Source organism: Oncorhynchus clarkii, chromosome 25, assembly GCF_045791955.1.
Source record: "Oncorhynchus clarkii lewisi isolate Uvic-CL-2024 chromosome 25, UVic_Ocla_1.0, whole genome shotgun sequence".
NCBI classification, from domain to species: Eukaryota; Metazoa; Chordata; class Actinopteri; order Salmoniformes; family Salmonidae; genus Oncorhynchus; species Oncorhynchus clarkii.
Window position 1 is genome coordinate 43,541,629 of NC_092171.1, and position 20,312 is coordinate 43,561,940.

At 50.4% G+C, this 20,312-nt stretch overlaps 1 protein-coding gene across 1 annotated transcript in view; it reads left to right on the plus strand.

Moving 5' to 3' along the window:
- The window catches only part of LOC139383653 (BRD4-interacting chromatin-remodeling complex-associated protein), a 42,047-nt gene that overhangs the window by 972 nt on the left and 20,763 nt on the right, over positions 1–20,312 (plus strand). The window contains exons 3-7 of the mRNA XM_071128189.1: positions 2,088–2,156; positions 3,968–5,008; positions 5,189–5,571; positions 18,214–18,451; positions 18,653–19,315. Coding sequence (XP_070984290.1) covers positions 2,088–2,156; positions 3,968–5,008; positions 5,189–5,571; positions 18,214–18,451; positions 18,653–19,315 — 2,394 coding nt within the window. The remainder of the gene's footprint in view (positions 1–2,087; positions 2,157–3,967; positions 5,009–5,188; positions 5,572–18,213; positions 18,452–18,652; positions 19,316–20,312) is intronic.

Sequence of the window (20,312 nt, forward strand, 5' to 3'; positions counted from 1 at the left end):
CTCTATGGTCATAACTGTCTGTCATCACTATGGTCATAACTGTCTAACTGTCTGTCATCACTATGATCATAACTGTCGGTCATCTCTATGGTCATAACTGTCTAACTGTCTGTCATCACTATGGTCATAACTGTCTGTAATCTCTATGGTCATAACTGTCTGTCATCACTATGGTCATAACTTTCTTTCATCTCTTTGGTCATTACTGTCTGTCATCTTTATGGTCATAACTGTCTGTCATCACTATGGTCATAACTGTCTAACTGTCTGTCATCACTATGGTCATAACTGTCTGTCATCACTATGGTCATAACTGTCTAACTGTCTGTCATTTTTATGGCCATAACTTTCTGTCATCACTATGGTCATAACTGTCTGTCATCACTATGGCCATTACTGTCTGTCTGTCATCTCTCTGATCATAACTGTCTGTCATCTTTATGGTCATAACTCTCTGTCATCTCTATGGTCATAACTGTCTAGCTGTCTGTCATCTTTATGGTCATAACTGTCTGTCATCTCTTTGGCCATAACTGTCTGTCATCACTATGGTCATAACTGTCTAACTGTCTGTCATCACTATGGTCATAACTGTCTAACTGTCTGTCATCACTATGGTCATAACTGTCTTTCATCTCTTTGGTCATTACTGTCTGTCATCACTATGGCCATAACTGTCTGTCTGTCATCTTTATGGTCATAACTGTCTGTCATCACTATGGTCATAACTGTCTGTCTGTCATCTTTATGGTCATAACTGTCTGTCATCACTATGGTCATAACTGTCTAACTGTATGTCATCTCTATGGTCATAACTGTCTTTCATCTCTTTGGTCATTACTGTCTGTCATCTCTATGGCCATAACTGTCTGTCATCTCTACAGCCATAACTGTCTGTCATCTTTATGGTCATAACTGTCTGTCATCTCTATGGTCATAGATGTCTGTCATCACTATGGTCATAACTGTCTGTCATCACTATGGTCACAACTGTCTGTCATCTCTATGGTCATAACTGTCTAGCTGTCTGTCATCTTTATGGTCATAACTGTCTGTCATCACTATGGTCATAACTGTCTAACTGTCTGTCATCACTATGGTCATAACTTTCTGTCATCTCTATGGTCATAACTGTCTGTCATCACTATGGTCATAACTGTCTAACTGTCTGCCATCTTCATGGTCATAACTGTCTACCTGTCTGTCATCTCTATGGTCATAACTGTCTGTCTGTCATCTTTATGGTCATAGCTGTCTGTCATCACTACGGTCATAACTGTCTGTCATCTCTATGGTCATAACTGTCTGTCATCACTATGGTCATAACTGCCTGTCATCTATTTAGTCATAACTGTCTGTCATCACTATGGTCATAACTGTCTAACTGTTATCTCTTCAGTCAAAGCAGTCTCATCACTATGGTCATAACTGTCTGTCATCACTATGGTCATAACTGTCTGTCATCACTATGGTCATAGCTGTCTGTCATCACTATGGTCATAACTGTCTGTCATCTCTTTAGCCATAACTGTCTGTCTGTCATCACTATGGTCATAACTGTCTGTCATCACTATGGTCATAACTGTCTAACTGTCTGTCATCACTATTGTCATAACTTTCTGTCATCTCTATGGTCATAACTGTCTGTCTGTCATCACTATGGTCATAACTTTCTGTCATCTCTATGGTCATAACTGTCTGTCTGTCATCACTATGGTCATAACTGTCTGTCATCACTATGGTCATAACTGTCTGTCTGTCATCACTATGGTCATAACTGTCTGTCTGTCATCACTATGGTCATAACTGTCTGTCATCACTATGGTCATAACTGTCTAACTGTCTGTCATCTCTATGGTCATAACTGTCTAACTGTCTGTCATCTCTATGGTCATAACTGTCTTTCATCTCTTTGGTCATTACTGTCTGACATCTTTATGGTCATAACTGTCTGTCATCTCTATGGTCATAAATGTCTGTTATCAGTATAATAGTATTGTAAACCTTGTGAATATGATATTGATATGATATATTATATTGTGAACGTCTCTCAGTATGATCATGGTATTGTCTCTCTGTTTCACCAGCTGCAGAATGATGACCTGCTCATTACCTGTTCCTCTGGAGAGCCCTCCTCCCTCTTCACTGACACCCCGGTGAGTGTCCTTCCCTCTCTCTCCATCTTTCTATCTCTCCCTCTTCACTGACCCACCAGTTAGTCTCTCTCTCCCTCCCTCTTCACTGAGCCTGCGGTGAGTCTCCATCTCTCTCTCCACCGCGCTCTCCCTCCCTTTTCACATCCCTCTCTCCCCCATCCCTCCCTCCTTCCTCACTGACCCCCTGGTGAGTCTGCCTCCCTCTCAACCTCATCCCTCCCTCCTTCCTCACTGACCCCCTGATGAGTCTTTCCAGCAAGAACCCTTTTGGGCGGCAAGTTGCCTAGTGTTTAAGAGCATTGGCCAGTAAACGAAAGGTAGCAGGTTCGAATCCTCAAGCCGTAGGTGAAAAATCTGTCTGCTGAATTAAATCAATTACTAAAATGTTAACTGTAAATGTTCCAGGTAGAACCCTTTCCACAGAGGGTTCTCTTTTTTCTAAGAGTTCAAATCAAGGACTAGCCGTTGCTCATTATTTATCCCTCACACTGTAACTCTAGGAACATTCTGATGTTCTCCTACTCTAGGAACATTCTGATGTTCTCCTACTCTAGGAACATTCTGATGTTCTCCTACTCTAGGATCATTCTGATGTTCTCCTACTCTAGGATCATTCTGATGTTCTCCTACTCTAGGATCATTCTGATGTTCTCCTACTCTAGGATCATTCTGATGTTCTCCTACTCTAGGACCATTCTGATGTTCTCCTACTCTAGGATCATTCTGATGTTCTCCTACTCTAGGAACATTCTGATGTTCTCCTACTCTAGGAACATTCTGATGTTCTCCTACTCTAGGAACATTCTGATGTTCTCCTACTCTAGGAACATTCTGATGTTCTCCTACTCTAGGAACATTCTGATGTTCTCCTACTCTAGGATTATTCTGATGTTCTGCTACTCTAGGATCATTCTGATGTTCTCCTACTCTAGGATCATTCTGATGTTCTCCTACTCTAGAACATTCTGATGTTCTCCTACTCTAGGAACATTCTGATGTTCTCCTACTCTAGGAACATTCTGATGTTCTCCTACTCTAGGAACATTCTGATGTTCTCCTACTCTAGGAACATTCTGATGTTCTCCTACTCTAGGAACATTCTGATGTTCTCCTACTCTAGGATTATTCTGATGTTCTCCTACTCTAGGATCATTCTGATGTTCTCCTACTCTAGGATCATTCTGATGTTCTCCTACTCTAGGATCATTCTGATGTTGTCCTACTCTAGGATCATTCTGATGTTCCTCTACTCTAGGATCATTCTGATGTTCCTCTACTCTAGGATCATTCTGATGTTCCTCTACTCTAGGAACATTCTGATGTTCTCCTACTCTAGGAACATTCTGATGTTCTCCTACTCTAGGAACATTCTGATGTTCTCCTACTCTAGGAACATTCTGATGTTCTCCTACTCTAGGAACATTCTGATGTTCTCCTACTCTAGGAACATTCTGATGTTCTCCTACTCTATGAACATTCTGATATTCTCCTACTCTAGGATCATTCTGATGTTCTCCTACTCTAGGATCATTCTGATGTTCTCCTACTCTAGGATCATTCTGATGTTCTCCTACTCTAGGATCATTCTGATGTTCTCCTACTCTAGGAACATTCTGATGTTCTCCTACTCTAGGATCATTCTGATGTTCTCCTACTCTAGGATCATTCTGATGTTCTCCTACTCTAGGATCATTCTGATGTTTTCCTACTCTAGGAACATTCTAATGTTCTCCTACTCTAGGAACAATCTGATGTTCTCCTACTCTAGGATCACTCTGATGTTCTCCTACTCTTTTATCTCCCTCCCTCAGAGCCCAATGTCTCTGTTGGCAGATGACATTACCCCCCCTGCAGAATGCGTTGACCTGTCCTTCCTGGAAGAGGCTCTACTGGGGGGGTCTCCCGAGGGAGGGGGGGAGAGAAGAGGGGAGGGAGAGGAAGTGCAGGAGGAAGAGGAAGTACCGCCCTGTGACATTCTCCAGCAGAGTCTTCAGGAGGCTGACATCACAGAGCACACTATGGCTCAGGAGGCGGGGCTCGTCCAAACAGGGCCTGGGGAGGGCCACACCCTGTCTCTCTACACACCTTGCCCCCCACTCCTCCTCCCTCCTGCTGCCGTGCCGTTCCTCTCCAAAACCCTAGCCTTCCCTCACCCCCACCCTGGCCCCCACACTCTGCAACACAGGGACACCCAGGCGGCGGTGGAGCCTCCCCAACCATCCCTGCTGGCCGTGGGACCAGGCTGCCCCTCCCTGAAGCCTGCTGCTCCCCAGCTGATGGGCCTCCTCCCTGGGAACATCTTCCCCGCACCCCCGCCAGAGACCTCCTTCTCCCTGACCCCTGCACAGGCCTCCAACACCTCCTTTTCCCTCATCCAGAAGGCAGTTCCTAGCCTGACAGGGCGCCCCCTACTGGCCCCAACCCTCAGAGCGGCTGCAGCTCCCGGGATCTTTCTCCAGAGAGGACCCCTGCCCATCCAGCCCAAGCTGCCTATCAGCATCCAACCCCGACTTGTTCAGATCAGCCCTAAGCCTCCTGGTCCTGGTGGGCCTGGTCAGAAACCATCTCCAGGTCTCACCTTCCTCCCTGGGACGCCCTCGTCAAACATTCTCGTGTCCCCCCCCCCTCCCCAGCCCAAGCCTGCCCAACACCTCACCAAGCCCCATCCCCAACCTGCCCAACACCTCACTGCCCCACACCTCACCAAGCCCCAGCCCGTCAGCCTGCAGCTGGTCAACCAGGGAGGAGGCTCCTTCCTGATCCAGCCTCAAGGTCTCTTCCATGGCCAGAATCAGTTCCTCCTGCCTGGCCAATCCCCTGTCACCCTGTCCCAGCTCCCTGGCCAATCCCCTGTCACCCTGTCCCAGCTCCCTGGCCAATCCCCTGTCACCCTGTCCCAGCTCCCTGGCCAATCCCCTGTCACCCTGTCCCAGCTCCCTGGCCAATCCCCTGTCAACCTGTCCCAGCTTCCTGGCCAATCCCCTGTCACCCTGTCCCAGCTCCCTGGCCAATCCCCTGTCACCCTGTCCCAGCTTCCTGGCGGTTCTGCGCGGCCCCTGTTCACCTCTGGCCACCAGGGCGCAACAGTCCAGTCTGTCCAGGGTATGACACCCTCCATGGGCCACCACCTGGTAGATGGCTCCCAGATCCTGACGGCCGTGCCTCACCACAGACAGCTCAACTTCAGCCCCCACACAGTCTTCAGCACCACCTCAACAGGCCAGCTCTCCCTCCGCCAGGGAACCCTGCTCTCTGGCTCCCTGCAGCTACAGTCAGGGTCGCCTACTGTCTTCCAGATGCCAGCCCAGTTGGCGGGTGCCTACAATCCCCAGGGGTCCCAGGGGCAGGGGGGTCCAGGCCAGCATGCCACCCTGCTCCACAGCCCTGCTCTAGGGAGCCACATCACCCTGATGCAGTGAGTGTGATATAGAGCCTGAGTCCCAATTGGCTCCCTATTCCATGCAGGGCCTAGTGAATGTCTACACACCATTTGCACAGTAGTGTTCATACTTGGTGGAAGAACCTTTGGCAGCCATTACAGCTGTGAATAATTCTGAATAAGATTCTACCGACTATGCACAACTCTTAGGGCAACATATATATCCATTGTTTTTGTCCAAATTGCTCAAAGCTCAGTAATTTTGGTTGGGAATCATTGATGGATAGCAATATTTGAACCTTGTCTCTGTTAAAAAAATTTTATATATATATTTATGTAAAATCATCCACTATGTTTACAACAAGGCCCTTAAGTAATAAGGCAAAAACATCATGGCAAAGACAATTTTTATGTCTTAAATGGAAAAACTTCAAGTTCCCTTTTGTCTGTCAGCCAATACTATGGGGATCGTACTCTCGCGACGCCTGACGAGGCCAATACTATGGGCATCGTACTCTCGTGACGCCTGACAAGGCCAATACTATGGGGATCGTACTCTCGTGACGCCTGACGAGGCCAATACTATGGGGATCGTACTCTCACGACGCCTGACAAGGCCAATACTATGGGGATCGTACTCTCGCGACGCCTGACAAGGCCAATACTATGGGGATCGTACTCTCGTGACGCCTGACAAGGCCAATACTATAGGGATCGTACTCTCGCGATGCCTGACAAGGCCAATACTATGGGGATCGTACTCTCGCGATGCCTGACAAGGCCAATACTATGGGGATCGTACTCTCACGACACCTGACAAGGCCAATACTATGGGGATCGTACTCTCACGACGCCTGACAAGGCCAATACTATGGGGATCGTACTCTCGCGACGCCTGACAAGGCCAATACTATGGGGATCGTACTCTCACGACACCTGACAAGGCCAATACTATGGGGATCGTACTCTCACGACGCCTGACAAGGCCAATACTATGGGGATCGTACTCTCACGACACCTGACAAGGCCAATACTATGGGGATCGTACTCTCACAACGCCTGACAAGGCCAATACTATGGGGATCGTACTCTCACGACGCCTGACAAGGCCAATACTATGGGGATCGTACTCTCGCGATGCCTGACAAGGCCAATACTATGGGGATCGTACTCTCACGACACCTGACAAGGCCAATACTATGGGGATCGTACTCTCACGACGCCTGACAAGGCCAATACTATGGGGATCGTACTCTCGCGACGCCTGACAAGGCCAATACTATGGGGATCGTACTCTCGCAACGCCTGACAAGGCCAATACTATGGGGATCGTACTCTCGCGATGCCTGACAAGGCCAATACTATGGGGATCGTACTCTCACGACGCCTGACAAGGCCAATACTATGGGGATCGTACTCTCGCGATGCCTGACAAGGCCAATACTATGGGGATCGTACTCTCACGACGCCTGACAAGGCCAATACTATGGGGATCGTACTCTCGCAACGCCTGACAAGGCCAATACTATGGGGATCGTACTCTCACGACGCCTGACAAGGCCAATACTATGGGGATCGTACTCTCGCAACGCCTGACAAGGCCAATACTATGGGGATCGTACTCTCACGACACCTGACAAGGCCAATACTATGGGGATCGTACTCTCACGACGCCTGACAAGGCCAATTAAATCTGTGCCAAGTTGGAACACCGCGCCGTCCACAGGTGATAGGAGTCTCGGATTCATTCCTTCAATTATTCCACTCTTCACCTCGGTGTGAACAGGAACGATTCACGCTATTAAAATAAACAATTGTAGCACGAGACTGTCTTAATTGCGCCAACTAAACTGTCCCTTAGTGGTAGAGCGAGCGCACCCCCTAAAATGTTTAGTTTAGAACAAATTCTTATTTACAATGACGGCCTAGGAACAGTGGGTAAACTGGTCTAGGAACAGTGGGTAAACTGGTCTAGGAACAGTGGGTAAACTGGTCCAACGTTACTAGTCCAACGCTCTAACCACTAGGCTATCTGTCTCCCCCCTCTAACCGCTAGGCTACCTCCCCCCTCTAACCGCTAGACTACCTGCCTCCCCCCTCTAACCGCTAGACTACCTGCCTCCCCCCTCTAAACGCTAGACTACCTGCCTCCCCCCTCTAACAACTAGGCTACCTGCCTCCCCCTCTAACAACTAGGCTACCTGCCTCCCCCTCTAACAACTAGGTTACCTACCTCCCCCCTCTAACCACTAGGCTACCTACCTCCACCTCTAACCACTAGGCTACCTGCCCCCCCCTCTAACCGCTAGACTACCTGCCTCCCCCCTCTAACAACTAGGCTACCTGCCTCGTCCCTCTAACCACTAGGATACCTACCTCGCCCCTCTAACCACTAGGCTACCTGCCTCCCCCCTCTAACCACTAGGCTACCTGCCTCCCCCCTCTAACCACTAGGCTACCTGCCTCCCCCCTCTAACCACTAGGCTACCTGCCTCCCCCCTCTAACCACTAGGCTACCTGCCTCCCCCTCTAACAACTAGGCTACCTGCCTCCCCCTCTAACAACTAGGCTACCTACCTCCCCCCTCTAACCGCTAGGCTACCTGCCTCCCCCCTCTAACCACTAGGCTACCTACCTCCCCCCTCTAACCACTAGGATACCTACCTCCCCCCTCTAACCACTAGGCTACCTACCTCCCCCTCTAACCACTAGGCTACCTGCCTCCCCCTCTAACAACTAGGCTACCTGCCTCCCCCTCTAACAACTAGGTTACCTACCTCCCCCCTCTAACCACTAGGCTACCTACCTCCACCTCTAACCACTAGGCTACCTGCCCCCCCCTCTAACCGCTAGTCTACCTGCCTCCCCCCTCTAACAACTAGGCTACCTGCCTCGTCCCTCTAACCACTAGGATACCTACCTCGCCCCTCTAACCACTAGGCTACCTGCCTCCCCCCTCTAACCACTAGGCTACCTGCCTCCCCCCTCTAACCACTAGGCTACCTGCCTCCCCCCTCTAACCACTAGGCTACCTGCCTCCCCCCTCTAACCACTAGGCTACCTGCCTCCCCCTCTAACAACTAGGCTACCTGCCTCCCCCTCTAACAACTAGGCTACCTACCTCCCCCCTCTAACCACTAGGCTACCTGCCTCCCCCCTCTAACCACTAGGCTACCTACCTCCCCCCTCTAACCACTAGGCTACCTACCTCCCCCCTCTAACCACTAGGCTACCTACCTCCCCCCTCTAACCACTAGGCTACCTACCTCCCCCTCTAACCACTAGGCTACCTACCTCCCCCCTCTAACAACTAGGCTACCTGCCTCCCCCTCTAACAACTAGGCTACCTACCTCCCCCCTCTAACCACAAGGCTACCTACCTCCCCCTCTAACCACTAGGCTACCTGCCCCCCCCTCTAACCACTAGACTACCTGCCTCCCCCCTCTAACCACTAGGATACCTACCTCGCCCCTCTAACCACTAGGCTACCTACCTCCCCCTCTAACCACTAGGCTACCTGCCCCCCCCTCTAACCGCTAGACTACCTGCCTCCCCCTCTAACAACTAGGCTACCTGCCTCGTCCCTCTAACCACTAGGATACCTACCTCGCCCCTCTAACCACTAGGCTACCTGCCTCTCCCCTCTAACCACTAGGCTACCTACCTCCCCCCTCTAACCACTAGGCTACCTACCTCCCCCCTCTAACAACTAGGCTACCTGCCTCCCCCTCTAACAACTAGGCTACCTGCCTCCCCCTCTAACAACTAGGCTACCTACCTCCCCCCTCTAACCACTAGGCTACGTGCCTCCCCCCTCTAACCACTAGGCTACCTGCCTCCCCCCTCTAACCACTAGGCTAACTGCCTCCCCCTCTAACCACTAGGCTACCTACCTCCCCCCTCTAACCACTAGGTTACCTACCTCCCCCTCTAACCACTAGGCTACCTACCTCCCCCTCTAACCACTAGGCTACCTACCTCCCCCTCTAACCACTAGGCTACCTACGCCAGCTCTAACCACTAGGCTACCTACCCCCCCCTCTAACCACTAGGCTACCTACCCCCCCTCTAACCACTAGGCTACCTGCCTCCCCCTCTAACCACTAGGCTACCTACCCCCCCTCTAACCACTAGGCTACCTGCCTCCCCCCTCTAACCACTAGGCTACCTACCCCCCCTCTAACCACTAGGCTACCTCCCCCTCTAACCACTAGGCTACCTACCTCCCCCCTCTAACCACTAGGCTACCTACCCCCCCTCTAACCACTAGGCTACCTGCCTCCCCCCTCTAACCATTAGGCTACCTACCCCCCCTCTAACCACTAGGCTACCTGCCTCCCCCCTCTAACCACTAGGCTACCTACCCCCCCTCTAACCACTAGGCTACCTGCCTCCCCCCTCTAACCACTAGGCTACCTACCCCCCCTCTAACCACTAGGCTACCTCCCCCTCTAACCACTAGGCTACCTACCACTAGGCTACCTGCCTCCCCCCTCTAACCACTAGGCTACCTACCCCCCCTCTAACAACTAGGCTACCTACCTCCCCCCTCTAACCACTAGGCTACCTGCCTCCCCCCTCTAACCACTAGGCTACCTACCTCCCCCCTCTAACCACTAGGCTACCTACCTCCCCCCTCTAACCACTAGGCTACCTACCTCCCCCCTCTAACCACTAGGCTACCTACCTCCCCCTCTAACCACTAGGCTACCTACCTCCCCCCTCTAACAACTAGGCTACCTGCCTCCCCCTCTAACAATTAGGCTACCTACCTCCCCCCTCTAACCACAAGGCTACCTACCTCCCCCTCTAACCACTAGGCTACCTGCCCCCCCCTCTAACCACTAGACTACCTGCCTCCCCCCTCTAACAACTAGGCTACCTACCTCCCCCCTCTAACCACTAGGCTACCTACCTCCCCCTCTAACCACTAGGCTACCTGCCCCCCCCTCTAACCGCTAGACTACCTGCCTCCCCCTCTAACAACTAGGCTACCTGCCTCGTCCCTCTAACCACTAGGATACCTACCTCGCCCCTCTAACCACTAGGCTACCTGCCTCTCCCCTCTAACCACTAGGCTACCTGCCTCCCCCCTCTAACCACTAGGCTACCTACCTCCCCCCTCTAACAACTAGGCTACCTGCCTCCCCCTCTAACAACTAGGCTACCTGCCTCCCCCTCTAACAACTAGGCTACCTACCTCCCCCCTCTAACCACTAGGCTACGTGCCTCCCCCCTCTAACCACTAGGCTACCTGCCTCCCCCCTCTAACCACTAGGCTAACTGCCTCCCCCTCTAACCACTAGGCTACCTACCTCCCCCCTCTAACCACTAGGTTACCTACCTCCCCCTCTAACCACTAGGCTACCTACCTCCCCCTCTAACCACTAGGCTACCTACCTCCCCCTCTAACCACTAGGCTACCTACGCCAGCTCTAACCACTAGGCTACCTACCCCCCCCTCTAACCACTAGGCTACCTACCCCCCCTCTAACCACTAGGCTACCTGCCTCCCCCTCTAACCACTAGGCTACCTACCCCCCCTCTAACCACTAGGCTACCTGCCTCCCCCCTCTAACCACTAGGCTACCTACCCCCCCTCTAACCACTAGGCTACCTCCCCCTCTAACCACTAGGCTACCTACCTCCCCCCTCTAACCACTAGGCTACCTACCCCCCCTCTAACCACTAGGCTACCTGCCTCCCCCCTCTAACCATTAGGCTACCTACCCCCCCTCTAACCACTAGGCTACCTGCCTCCCCCCTCTAACCACTAGGCTACCTACCCCCCCTCTAACCACTAGGCTACCTGCCTCCCCCCTCTAACCACTAGGCTACCTACCCCCCCTCTAACCACTAGGCTACCTCCCCCTCTAACCACTAGGCTACCTACCACTAGGCTACCTGCCTCCCCCCTCTAACCACTAGGCTACCTACCCCCCCTCTAACCACTAGGCTACCTGCCTCCCCCCTCTAACCACTAGGCTACCTACCCCCCCTCTAACCACTAGGCTACCTCCCCCTCTAACCACTAGGCTACCTACCTCCCCCCTCTAACCACTAGGCTACCTACCCCCCCTCTAACCACTAGGCTACCTACCTCCCCCCTCTAACCACTAGGCTACGTGCCTCCCCCCTCTAACCGCTAGACTACCTGCCTCCCCCTCTAACAACTAGGCTACCTGCCTCGTCCCTCTAACCACTAGGATACCTACCTCGCCCCTCTAACCACTAGGCTACCTGCCTCTCCCCTCTAACCACTAGGCTACCTGCCTCCCCCCTCTAACCACTAGGCTACCTACCTCCCCCCTCTAACAACTAGGCTACCTGCCTCCCCCTCTAACAACTAGGCTACCTGCCTCCCCCTCTAACAACTAGGCTACCTACCTCCCCCCTCTAACCACTAGGCTACGTGCCTCCCCCCTCTAACCACTAGGCTAACTGCCTCCCCCCTCTAACCACTAGGCTAACTGCCTCCCCCTCTAACCAGTAGGCTACCTACCTCCCCCCTCTAACCACTAGGTTACCTACCTCCCCCTCTAACCACTAGGCTACCTACCTCCCCCTCTAACCACTAGGCTACCTACCTCCCCCTCTAACCACTAGGCTACCTACCTCCCCCTCTAACCACTAGGCTACCTACGCCAGCTCTAACCACTAGGCTACCTACCCCCCCCCCCTCTAACCACTAGGCTACCTACCCCCCCTCTAACCACTAGGCTACCTGCCTCCCCCTCTAACCACTAGGCTACCTACCCCCCCTCTAACCACTAGGGTACCTGCCTCCCCCCTCTAACCACTAGGCTACCTACCCCCCCTCTAACCACTAGGCTACCTCCCCCTCTAACCACTAGGCTACCTACCTCCCCCCTCTAACCACTAGGCTACCTACCCCCCCTCTAACCACTAGGCTACCTGCCTCCCCCCTCTAACCATTAGGCTACCTACCCCCCCTCTAACCACTAGGCTACCTGCCTCCCCCCTCTAACCACTAGGCTACCTGCCTCCCCCCTCTAACCACTAGGCTACCTGCCTCCCCCCTCTAACCACTAGGCTACCTACCCCCCCTCTAACCACTAGGCTACCTCCCCCTCTAACCACTAGGCTACCTACCCCCCCCCTCTAACCACTAGGCTACCTACCACTAGGCTACCTGCCTCCCCCCTCTAACCACTAGGCTACCTACCCCCCCTCTAACCACTAGGCTACCTGCCTCCCCCCTCTAACCACTAGGCTACCTACCCCCCCTCTAACCACTAGGCTACCTCCCCCTCTAACCACTAGGCTACCTACCTCCCCCCTCTAACCACTAGGCTACCTACCCCCCCTCTAACCACTAGGCTACCTGCCTCCCCCCTCTAACCACTAGGCTACCTACCCCCCCTCTAACCACTAGGCTACCTGCCTCCCCCCTCTAACCACTAGGCTACCTACCCCCCCTCTAACCACTAGGCTACCTGCCTCCCCCCTCTAACTACTAGGCTACCTACCCCCCCTCTAACCACTAGGCTACCTACCCCCCCTCTAACCACTAGGCTACCTGCCTCCCCCCTCTAACCACTAGGCTACCTACCCCCACTCTAACCACTAGGCTACCTCCCCCTCTAACCACTAGGCTACCTACCCCCCCTCTAACCACTAGGCTACCTGCCTCCCCCCTCTAACCACTAGGCTACCTACCCCCCCTCTAACCACTAGGCTACCTCCCCCTCTAACCACTAGGCTACCTACCACTAGGCTACCTGCCTCCCCCCTCTAACCACTAGGCTACCTACCCCCCCTCTAACCACTAGGCTACCTGCCTCCCCCCTCTAACCACTAGGCTACCTACCCCCCCTCTAACCACTAGGCTACCTCCCCCTCTAACCACTAGGCTACCTACCTCCCCCCTCTAACCACTAGGCTACCTACCCCCCCTCTAACCACTAGGCTACCTACCTCCCCCCTCTAACCACTAGGCTACGTGCCTCCCCCCTCTAACCGCTAGACTACCTGCCTCCCCCTCTAACAACTAGGCTACCTGCCTCGCCCCTCTAACCACTAGGATACCTACCTCGCCCCTCTAACCACTAGGCTACCTGCCTCTCCCCTCTAACCACTAGGCTACCTGCCTCCCCCCTCTAACCACTAGGCTACCTACCTCCCCCTCTAACAACTAGGCTACCTGCCTCCCCCTCTAACAACTAGGCTACCTGCCTCCCCCTCTAACAACTAGGCTACCTACCTCCCCCCTCTAACCACTAGGCTACGTGCCTCCCCCCTCTAACCACTAGGCTAACTGCCTCCCCCCTCTAACCACTAGGCTAACTGCCTCCCCCTCTAACCACTAGGCTACCTACCTCCCCCCTCTAACCACTAGGTTACCTACCTCCCCCTCTAACCACTAGGCTACCTACCTCCCCCTCTAACCACTAGGCTACCTACCTCCCCCTCTAACCACTAGGCTACCTACCTCCCCCTCTAACCACTAGGCTACCTACGCCAGCTCTAACCACTAGGCTACCTACCCCCCCCCCCTCTAACCACTAGGCTACCTACCCCCCCTCTAACCACTAGGCTACCTGCCTCCCCCTCTAACCACTAGGCTACCTACCCCCCCTCTAACCACTAGGGTACCTGCCTCCCCCCTCTAACCACTAGGCTACCTACCCCCCCTCTAACCACTAGGCTACCTCCCCCTCTAACCACTAGGCTACCTACCTCCCCCCTCTAACCACTAGGCTACCTACCCCCCCTCTAACCACTAGGCTACCTGCCTCCCCCCTCTAACCATTAGGCTACCTACCCCCCCTCTAACCACTAGGCTACCTGCCTCCCCCCTCTAACCACTAGGCTACCTGCCTCCCCCCTCTAACCACTAGGCTACCTGCCTCCCCCCTCTAACCACTAGGCTACCTACCCCCCCTCTAACCACTAGGCTACCTACCCCCCCCCCCTCTAACCACTAGGCTACCTACCACTAGGCTACCTGCCTCCCCCCTCTAACCACTAGGCTACCTACCCCCCCTCTAACCACTAGGCTACCTGCCTCCCCCCTCTAACCACTAGGCTACCTACCCCCCCTCTAACCACTAGGCTACCTCCCCCTCTAACCACTAGGCTACCTACCTCCCCCCTCTAACCACTAGGCTACCTACCCCCCCTCTAACCACTAGGCTACCTGCCTCCCCCCTCTAACCACTAGGCTACCTACCCCCCCTCTAACCACTAGGCTACCTGCCTCCCCCCTCTAACCACTAGGCTACCTACCCCCCCTCTAACCACTAGGCTACCTGCCTCCCCCCTCTAACTACTAGGCTACCTACCCCCCCTCTAACCACTAGGCTACCTACCCCCCCTCTAACCACTAGGCTACCTGCCTCCCCCCTCTAACCACTAGGCTACCTACCCCCACTCTAACCACTAGGCTACCTCCCCCTCTAACCACTAGGCTACCTACCTCCCCCATCTAACCACTAGGCTACCTACCTCCCACCTCTAACCACTAAGCTTAACAACTTAACGCTACGTGTAGAATGCAACCCAAGGAACTCCACTGTCGGGAGGCAGGAATAGCTTCGCCGCGCGACTAGGGGAACAGTGTCAGCCTGCCCGCTAGTTCTGAAACCTACTACACCCTTTAACTACACTACTACTACACCATTTAACCACACTACTACTACACCCTTTAACTACACGATTACTACACCCTTTAACTACACTACAACTACACCCTTTAACTACACGATTACTACACCCTTTAACTACACTACAACTACACCATTTAACCACACTACTACTACACCCTTTAACAACACTACTACTACACCCTTTAACCACACTACTACTACACCCTTTAACCACACTACTACTACACCCTTTAACAACACTACTTCTACTACTACACCCTTTAACAACACTACTACACCCTTTAACCACACTACTACTACACCCTTTAACAACACTACTACACCCTTTAACCACACTACTACTACACCCTTTAACCACACTACTACTACACCCTTTAACAACACTACTTCTACTACTACACCCTTTAACAACACTACTACACCCTTTAACCACACTACTACTACACCCTTTAACAACACTACTACACCCTTTAACCACACTACTACTACACCATTTAACTACACTACTACTACACCCTTTAACAACACTACTACTACACCCTTTAACTACAATACTACTACACCCTTTAACAGCACTACTACTACACCCTTTAACAGCACTACTACTACACCCTTTAACTACAATACTACACCCTTTAACAACACTACTACTACAACACCCTTTAACCACACTACTACTACACCCTTTAACAACACTACTTCTACTACTACACCCTTTAATAACACTACTACTACACCCTTTAACAGCACTACTACTACAACACCATTTAACCACACTACTACTACACCCTTTAACAACACTACTACTACACCCTTTAACAACACTACTACTACTACACCCTTTAACAACACTACTACTACACCTTTTAACAACACTACTACTACACCCTTTAACTACAATACTACACCCTTTAACAACACTACAACTATACCCTTTAACCACACTACTACTACACCCTTTAACAACACTACTTCTACTACTACACCCTTTAACAACACGACTACACCCTTTAACAACACTACTACTACACCCTTTAACAACACTACTACTACACCCTTTAACAACACTACTACTGCACCCTTTAATTAAGTCTACGCCTTCCTTTTTCGAACATTCTGTTAAAAATTGCGCAACTTTTCAGCGTCCTGCTACTCATGCCAGGAATATAGTATATGCATATGATTAGTATGTGTGGATAGAAAACACTCTGAAGTTTCTAAAACTGGTTAAATAACGGCTGTGACTATAACAGATCGTGTGTTTCATCGAAAAACGCAAGAAAAACTGCTCTCTGAAAGCTAAAAATAATTTCCATAAGTCACTTTCATGGGTTGTTAAAAGGGCACAAAATTAATTATGGATCTGCATGCAATTCCTACAGATTCCACACGATGCCGCCATTGTCATCATTTTCCAGGGACTTTTTTCTTGGTAAATCCAACTAACTGGATTCAATTTCTTCCGGTCTCCACCAGGATGTTTTGAATGTGCACATTGGCAGCCATTGATGTGAAGACGAGGAGCTATTGAATACACATCGCCCAGTAATCATTTTGATAGATTATAAACGTTTACTAATACCTAAAGTTGGATTACAAAAGTATTTCGAAGTGTTTTGTGAAAGTTTATCGTCGACTTTTTTAATTTTAAAAAATGACGCAGCGTTTAAAAACAATGTTTTTTTCTGAATGACACAGCTTCCATAGAAAGCTATTTTGGGTATATATGGACCGATTTAAACGAAAAAAAGACCCAATAGTGATGTTTATGGGGCATATAGGAGTGCCAAGAAAGAAGCTCGTCAAAGGTAATGAATGTTTTATATTTTATTTCTGCGTTTTGGGTAGCGCCGGCTACCGCAAAATCTGTTGTTTACGTGTCGTGCTGGTATTTTGGGGGGTGCATGCTATCAGATAATAGCTTCTCATGCTTTCGCCGAAAAGCATTTTAAAAATCTGACTTGTTGGCTAGATTCACAACGAGTGTAGCTTTAATTCAATACCCTGCGTGTGTGTTTTGATGAACGTTTGAGTTTTAACGAGTACATTTAGCATTTAGCGTAGCGCATTTGCATTTCCAGGTGCCTAGTTGAGACATCTGCGTCTCAAGTAGGATCAAGAAGTTAACCACACTACTACTACACCATTTAACAACACTACTACTACACCCTTTAACCACACTACTACTACACCTTTTAACAACACTACTTCTACTACTACACCGTTTAACAACACTACTACACCCTTTAACAACACTACTACTACAACATTTAAACACACTACTACTACACCCTTTAACAACACTACTACTACACCCTTTAACAACACTACTACTACACCCTTTAACAACACTACTACTACACCCTTTAACTACAATACTACACCCTTTAACTACACTACTACTACACCCTTTAACCACACTACTACTACACCCTTTAACAACACTACTTCTACTACTACACCCTTTAACAACACTACTACCACACCCTTTAACCACACTACTACTACACCCTTTAACCACACTACTACTACACCCTTTAACAACACTACTACTACACCCTTTAACAACACTACTACTACACCCTTTAACTACAATACTACACCCTTTAACTACACTACTACTACACCCTTTAACCACACTACTACTACACCCTTTAACAACACTACTTCTACTACTACACCCTTTAACAACACTACTTCTACTACTACACCCTTTAACAACACTACTACCACACCCTTTAACCACACTACTACTACACCCTTTAACCACACTACTACTACACCCTTTAACAACACTACTACTACACCCTTTAACAACACTACTACTACACCCTTTAACCACACTACTACTACACCCTTTAACAACACTACTACTGCACCCTTTAACAACACTACAACTATACCCTTTAACAACACTACTTCTACACCCTTTAACAACACTACTACTACACCCTTTAACAGCACTACTACTACACCCTTTAACAACACTACTACTACACCCTTTAACAACACTACTTCTACACCCTTTCACTCTGTCTTCCTCAACAGCTCTGGGATGCAGCTCACCTCAACCCACCCAGACAGTCACATGACCTCGATTTCCATCCTCAACACCACCCCTCCTGCTGTAGTACAGGGCCTGCCCTTCACCCCCCAGACCTCCAGACCCCTAGGGGGTGTTACAGATGGACAGATCAGTGTTCAGCAGGCGTCTGTAGTGTTGCTGCCTGACAGAGCTGGCCATGAGGAGAGGAGGGAGCAAGCGGCGTCCCCACACCTGCCTCAGGTGAGAAGTCAACACTTGATTGATTGATTAATTAATTGGTTGGTTGGCTGGTTGATTACTTGATTTGTTAATTAATTGGTGCTCAGTTAATTGATTGGTTAATTAATATATCCTCCTAAGTCAAATGCTAGGTGGATCTAGTAAACTAGCAAAACAAATGTACACCAGAACATTCTCTAATCAGTTTGTTGTTCCCCTCAGTCGACAAGGCACCTTTTCCAGCAGCATGCCTCTCTCCAACCCTCCACCGCCAGTCTCCAGTCCACTTCTCCCCCTGTAATGGCCCTCCTACAGACCCCGCTGGAGGCCCCACAGGCCCTGGACCCACCTGGTATGCTACCCAAATACCTGCTAGACCAAGTTGGGACGTTACACAAACACCTGCTGGACCCAGTTGGGACGTTACCCAAACACCTGCTGGACCCAGTTGGGACGTTACCCAAACACCTGCTGGACCCAGTTGGGACGTTACCCAAACACCTGCTGGACCCAATTGGGTCGTTACCCAAACACCTGCTGGACCCAATTGGGTCGTTACCCAAACACCTGCTGGACCCAGTTGGGTCGTTACCCAAACACCTGCTGGACCCAGTTGAGTCGTTACCCAAACACCTGCTGGATCCAGTTGGGTCGTTACCCAAACACCTGCTGGACCCAGTTGGGATGTTACCCAAACACCTGCTGGACCCAGTTGGGTCATTACCCAAACACCTGCTGGACCCAGTTGGGATGTTACCCAAACACCTGCTGGACCCAGTTGGGTCGTTGCCTAAACACTTGCGGGACCAGACGGAGACAGGGACAAAACCAGGGGTGGAGAAAGTTCACAGCCCCACCCAGGCCTTCATCCATCATCTACAACAGGTCAACCAGCCTTTATGCTCTCTGTTGTGACTTTTTATTGACTTAAAGGGGCAATCAGCAGTTGCTCCATCCATTTGTTGAGGTATAAATGAATGATACAGTGGCAAGAAAAAGTATGTGAACCCTTTGGAATTACCTGGATTTTTTTGTGGCATAAAATGGTCATCAAATTTGATCTGATCTTCATCTAAGTCACAACAATAGACAAACATATTGTGCTTAAACTAACAACACACAAATGTTTGTATTTTTCTATATTGAATACATCATTTAGACATTAGGTAGGTTGGAAAAAGTATGTGAACCCCTAAGCTAATGACTTCTCCAAAAGCTAATTGGAGTCAAGAGTCAGCTAACCTGGAGTCCAATCAATGAGACGAGATTGGAGATATTGGTTAGAGCTGCCTTGTCCTTTAAAAAACACTCACAAAATTTGAGTTTGTTATTCACCAGAAGCATTGCCTGATGTGAACCATGCTTCGAACAAAACAGATCTCAGAAGACCTAAGATTAAGAATGGTTGACTTGCATAAAGCTGGAAAGGGTTACAAAAGTATGTCATTAGTAATGATGTTCATCAGTCCACGGTAAGACAAATTGTCTGTAAATGGAGAAAGTTCAGCACTGTTGCTACTCTCCCTATGAGTGGCCGTCCTGCAAAAATCTAATCAAATGGGGCAAAACAGGATGAGTCTTCAGTAAAGACTTAAAGGTTGAGACCGAGTTTGTGTCTCTGACATGGGTAGGCAGACCGTTCCATAAAAATTGAGCTCTATGGGAGAAAGCCCTGCCTCCAGCTGTTTGCTTAGAAATTCTAGGGACAATTAGGAGGCCTGTGTCTTGTGACCGTAGCGTACGTGTAGGTATGTACGGCAGGACCAAATCAGAGAGATAGGTAGGAGCAAGCCCATGTAATGCTTTGTAGGTTAGCAGTAAAACCTTGAAATCAGCCCTTGCCTTGACAGGAAGCCAGTGGAGGGAGGCTAGCACTGGAGTA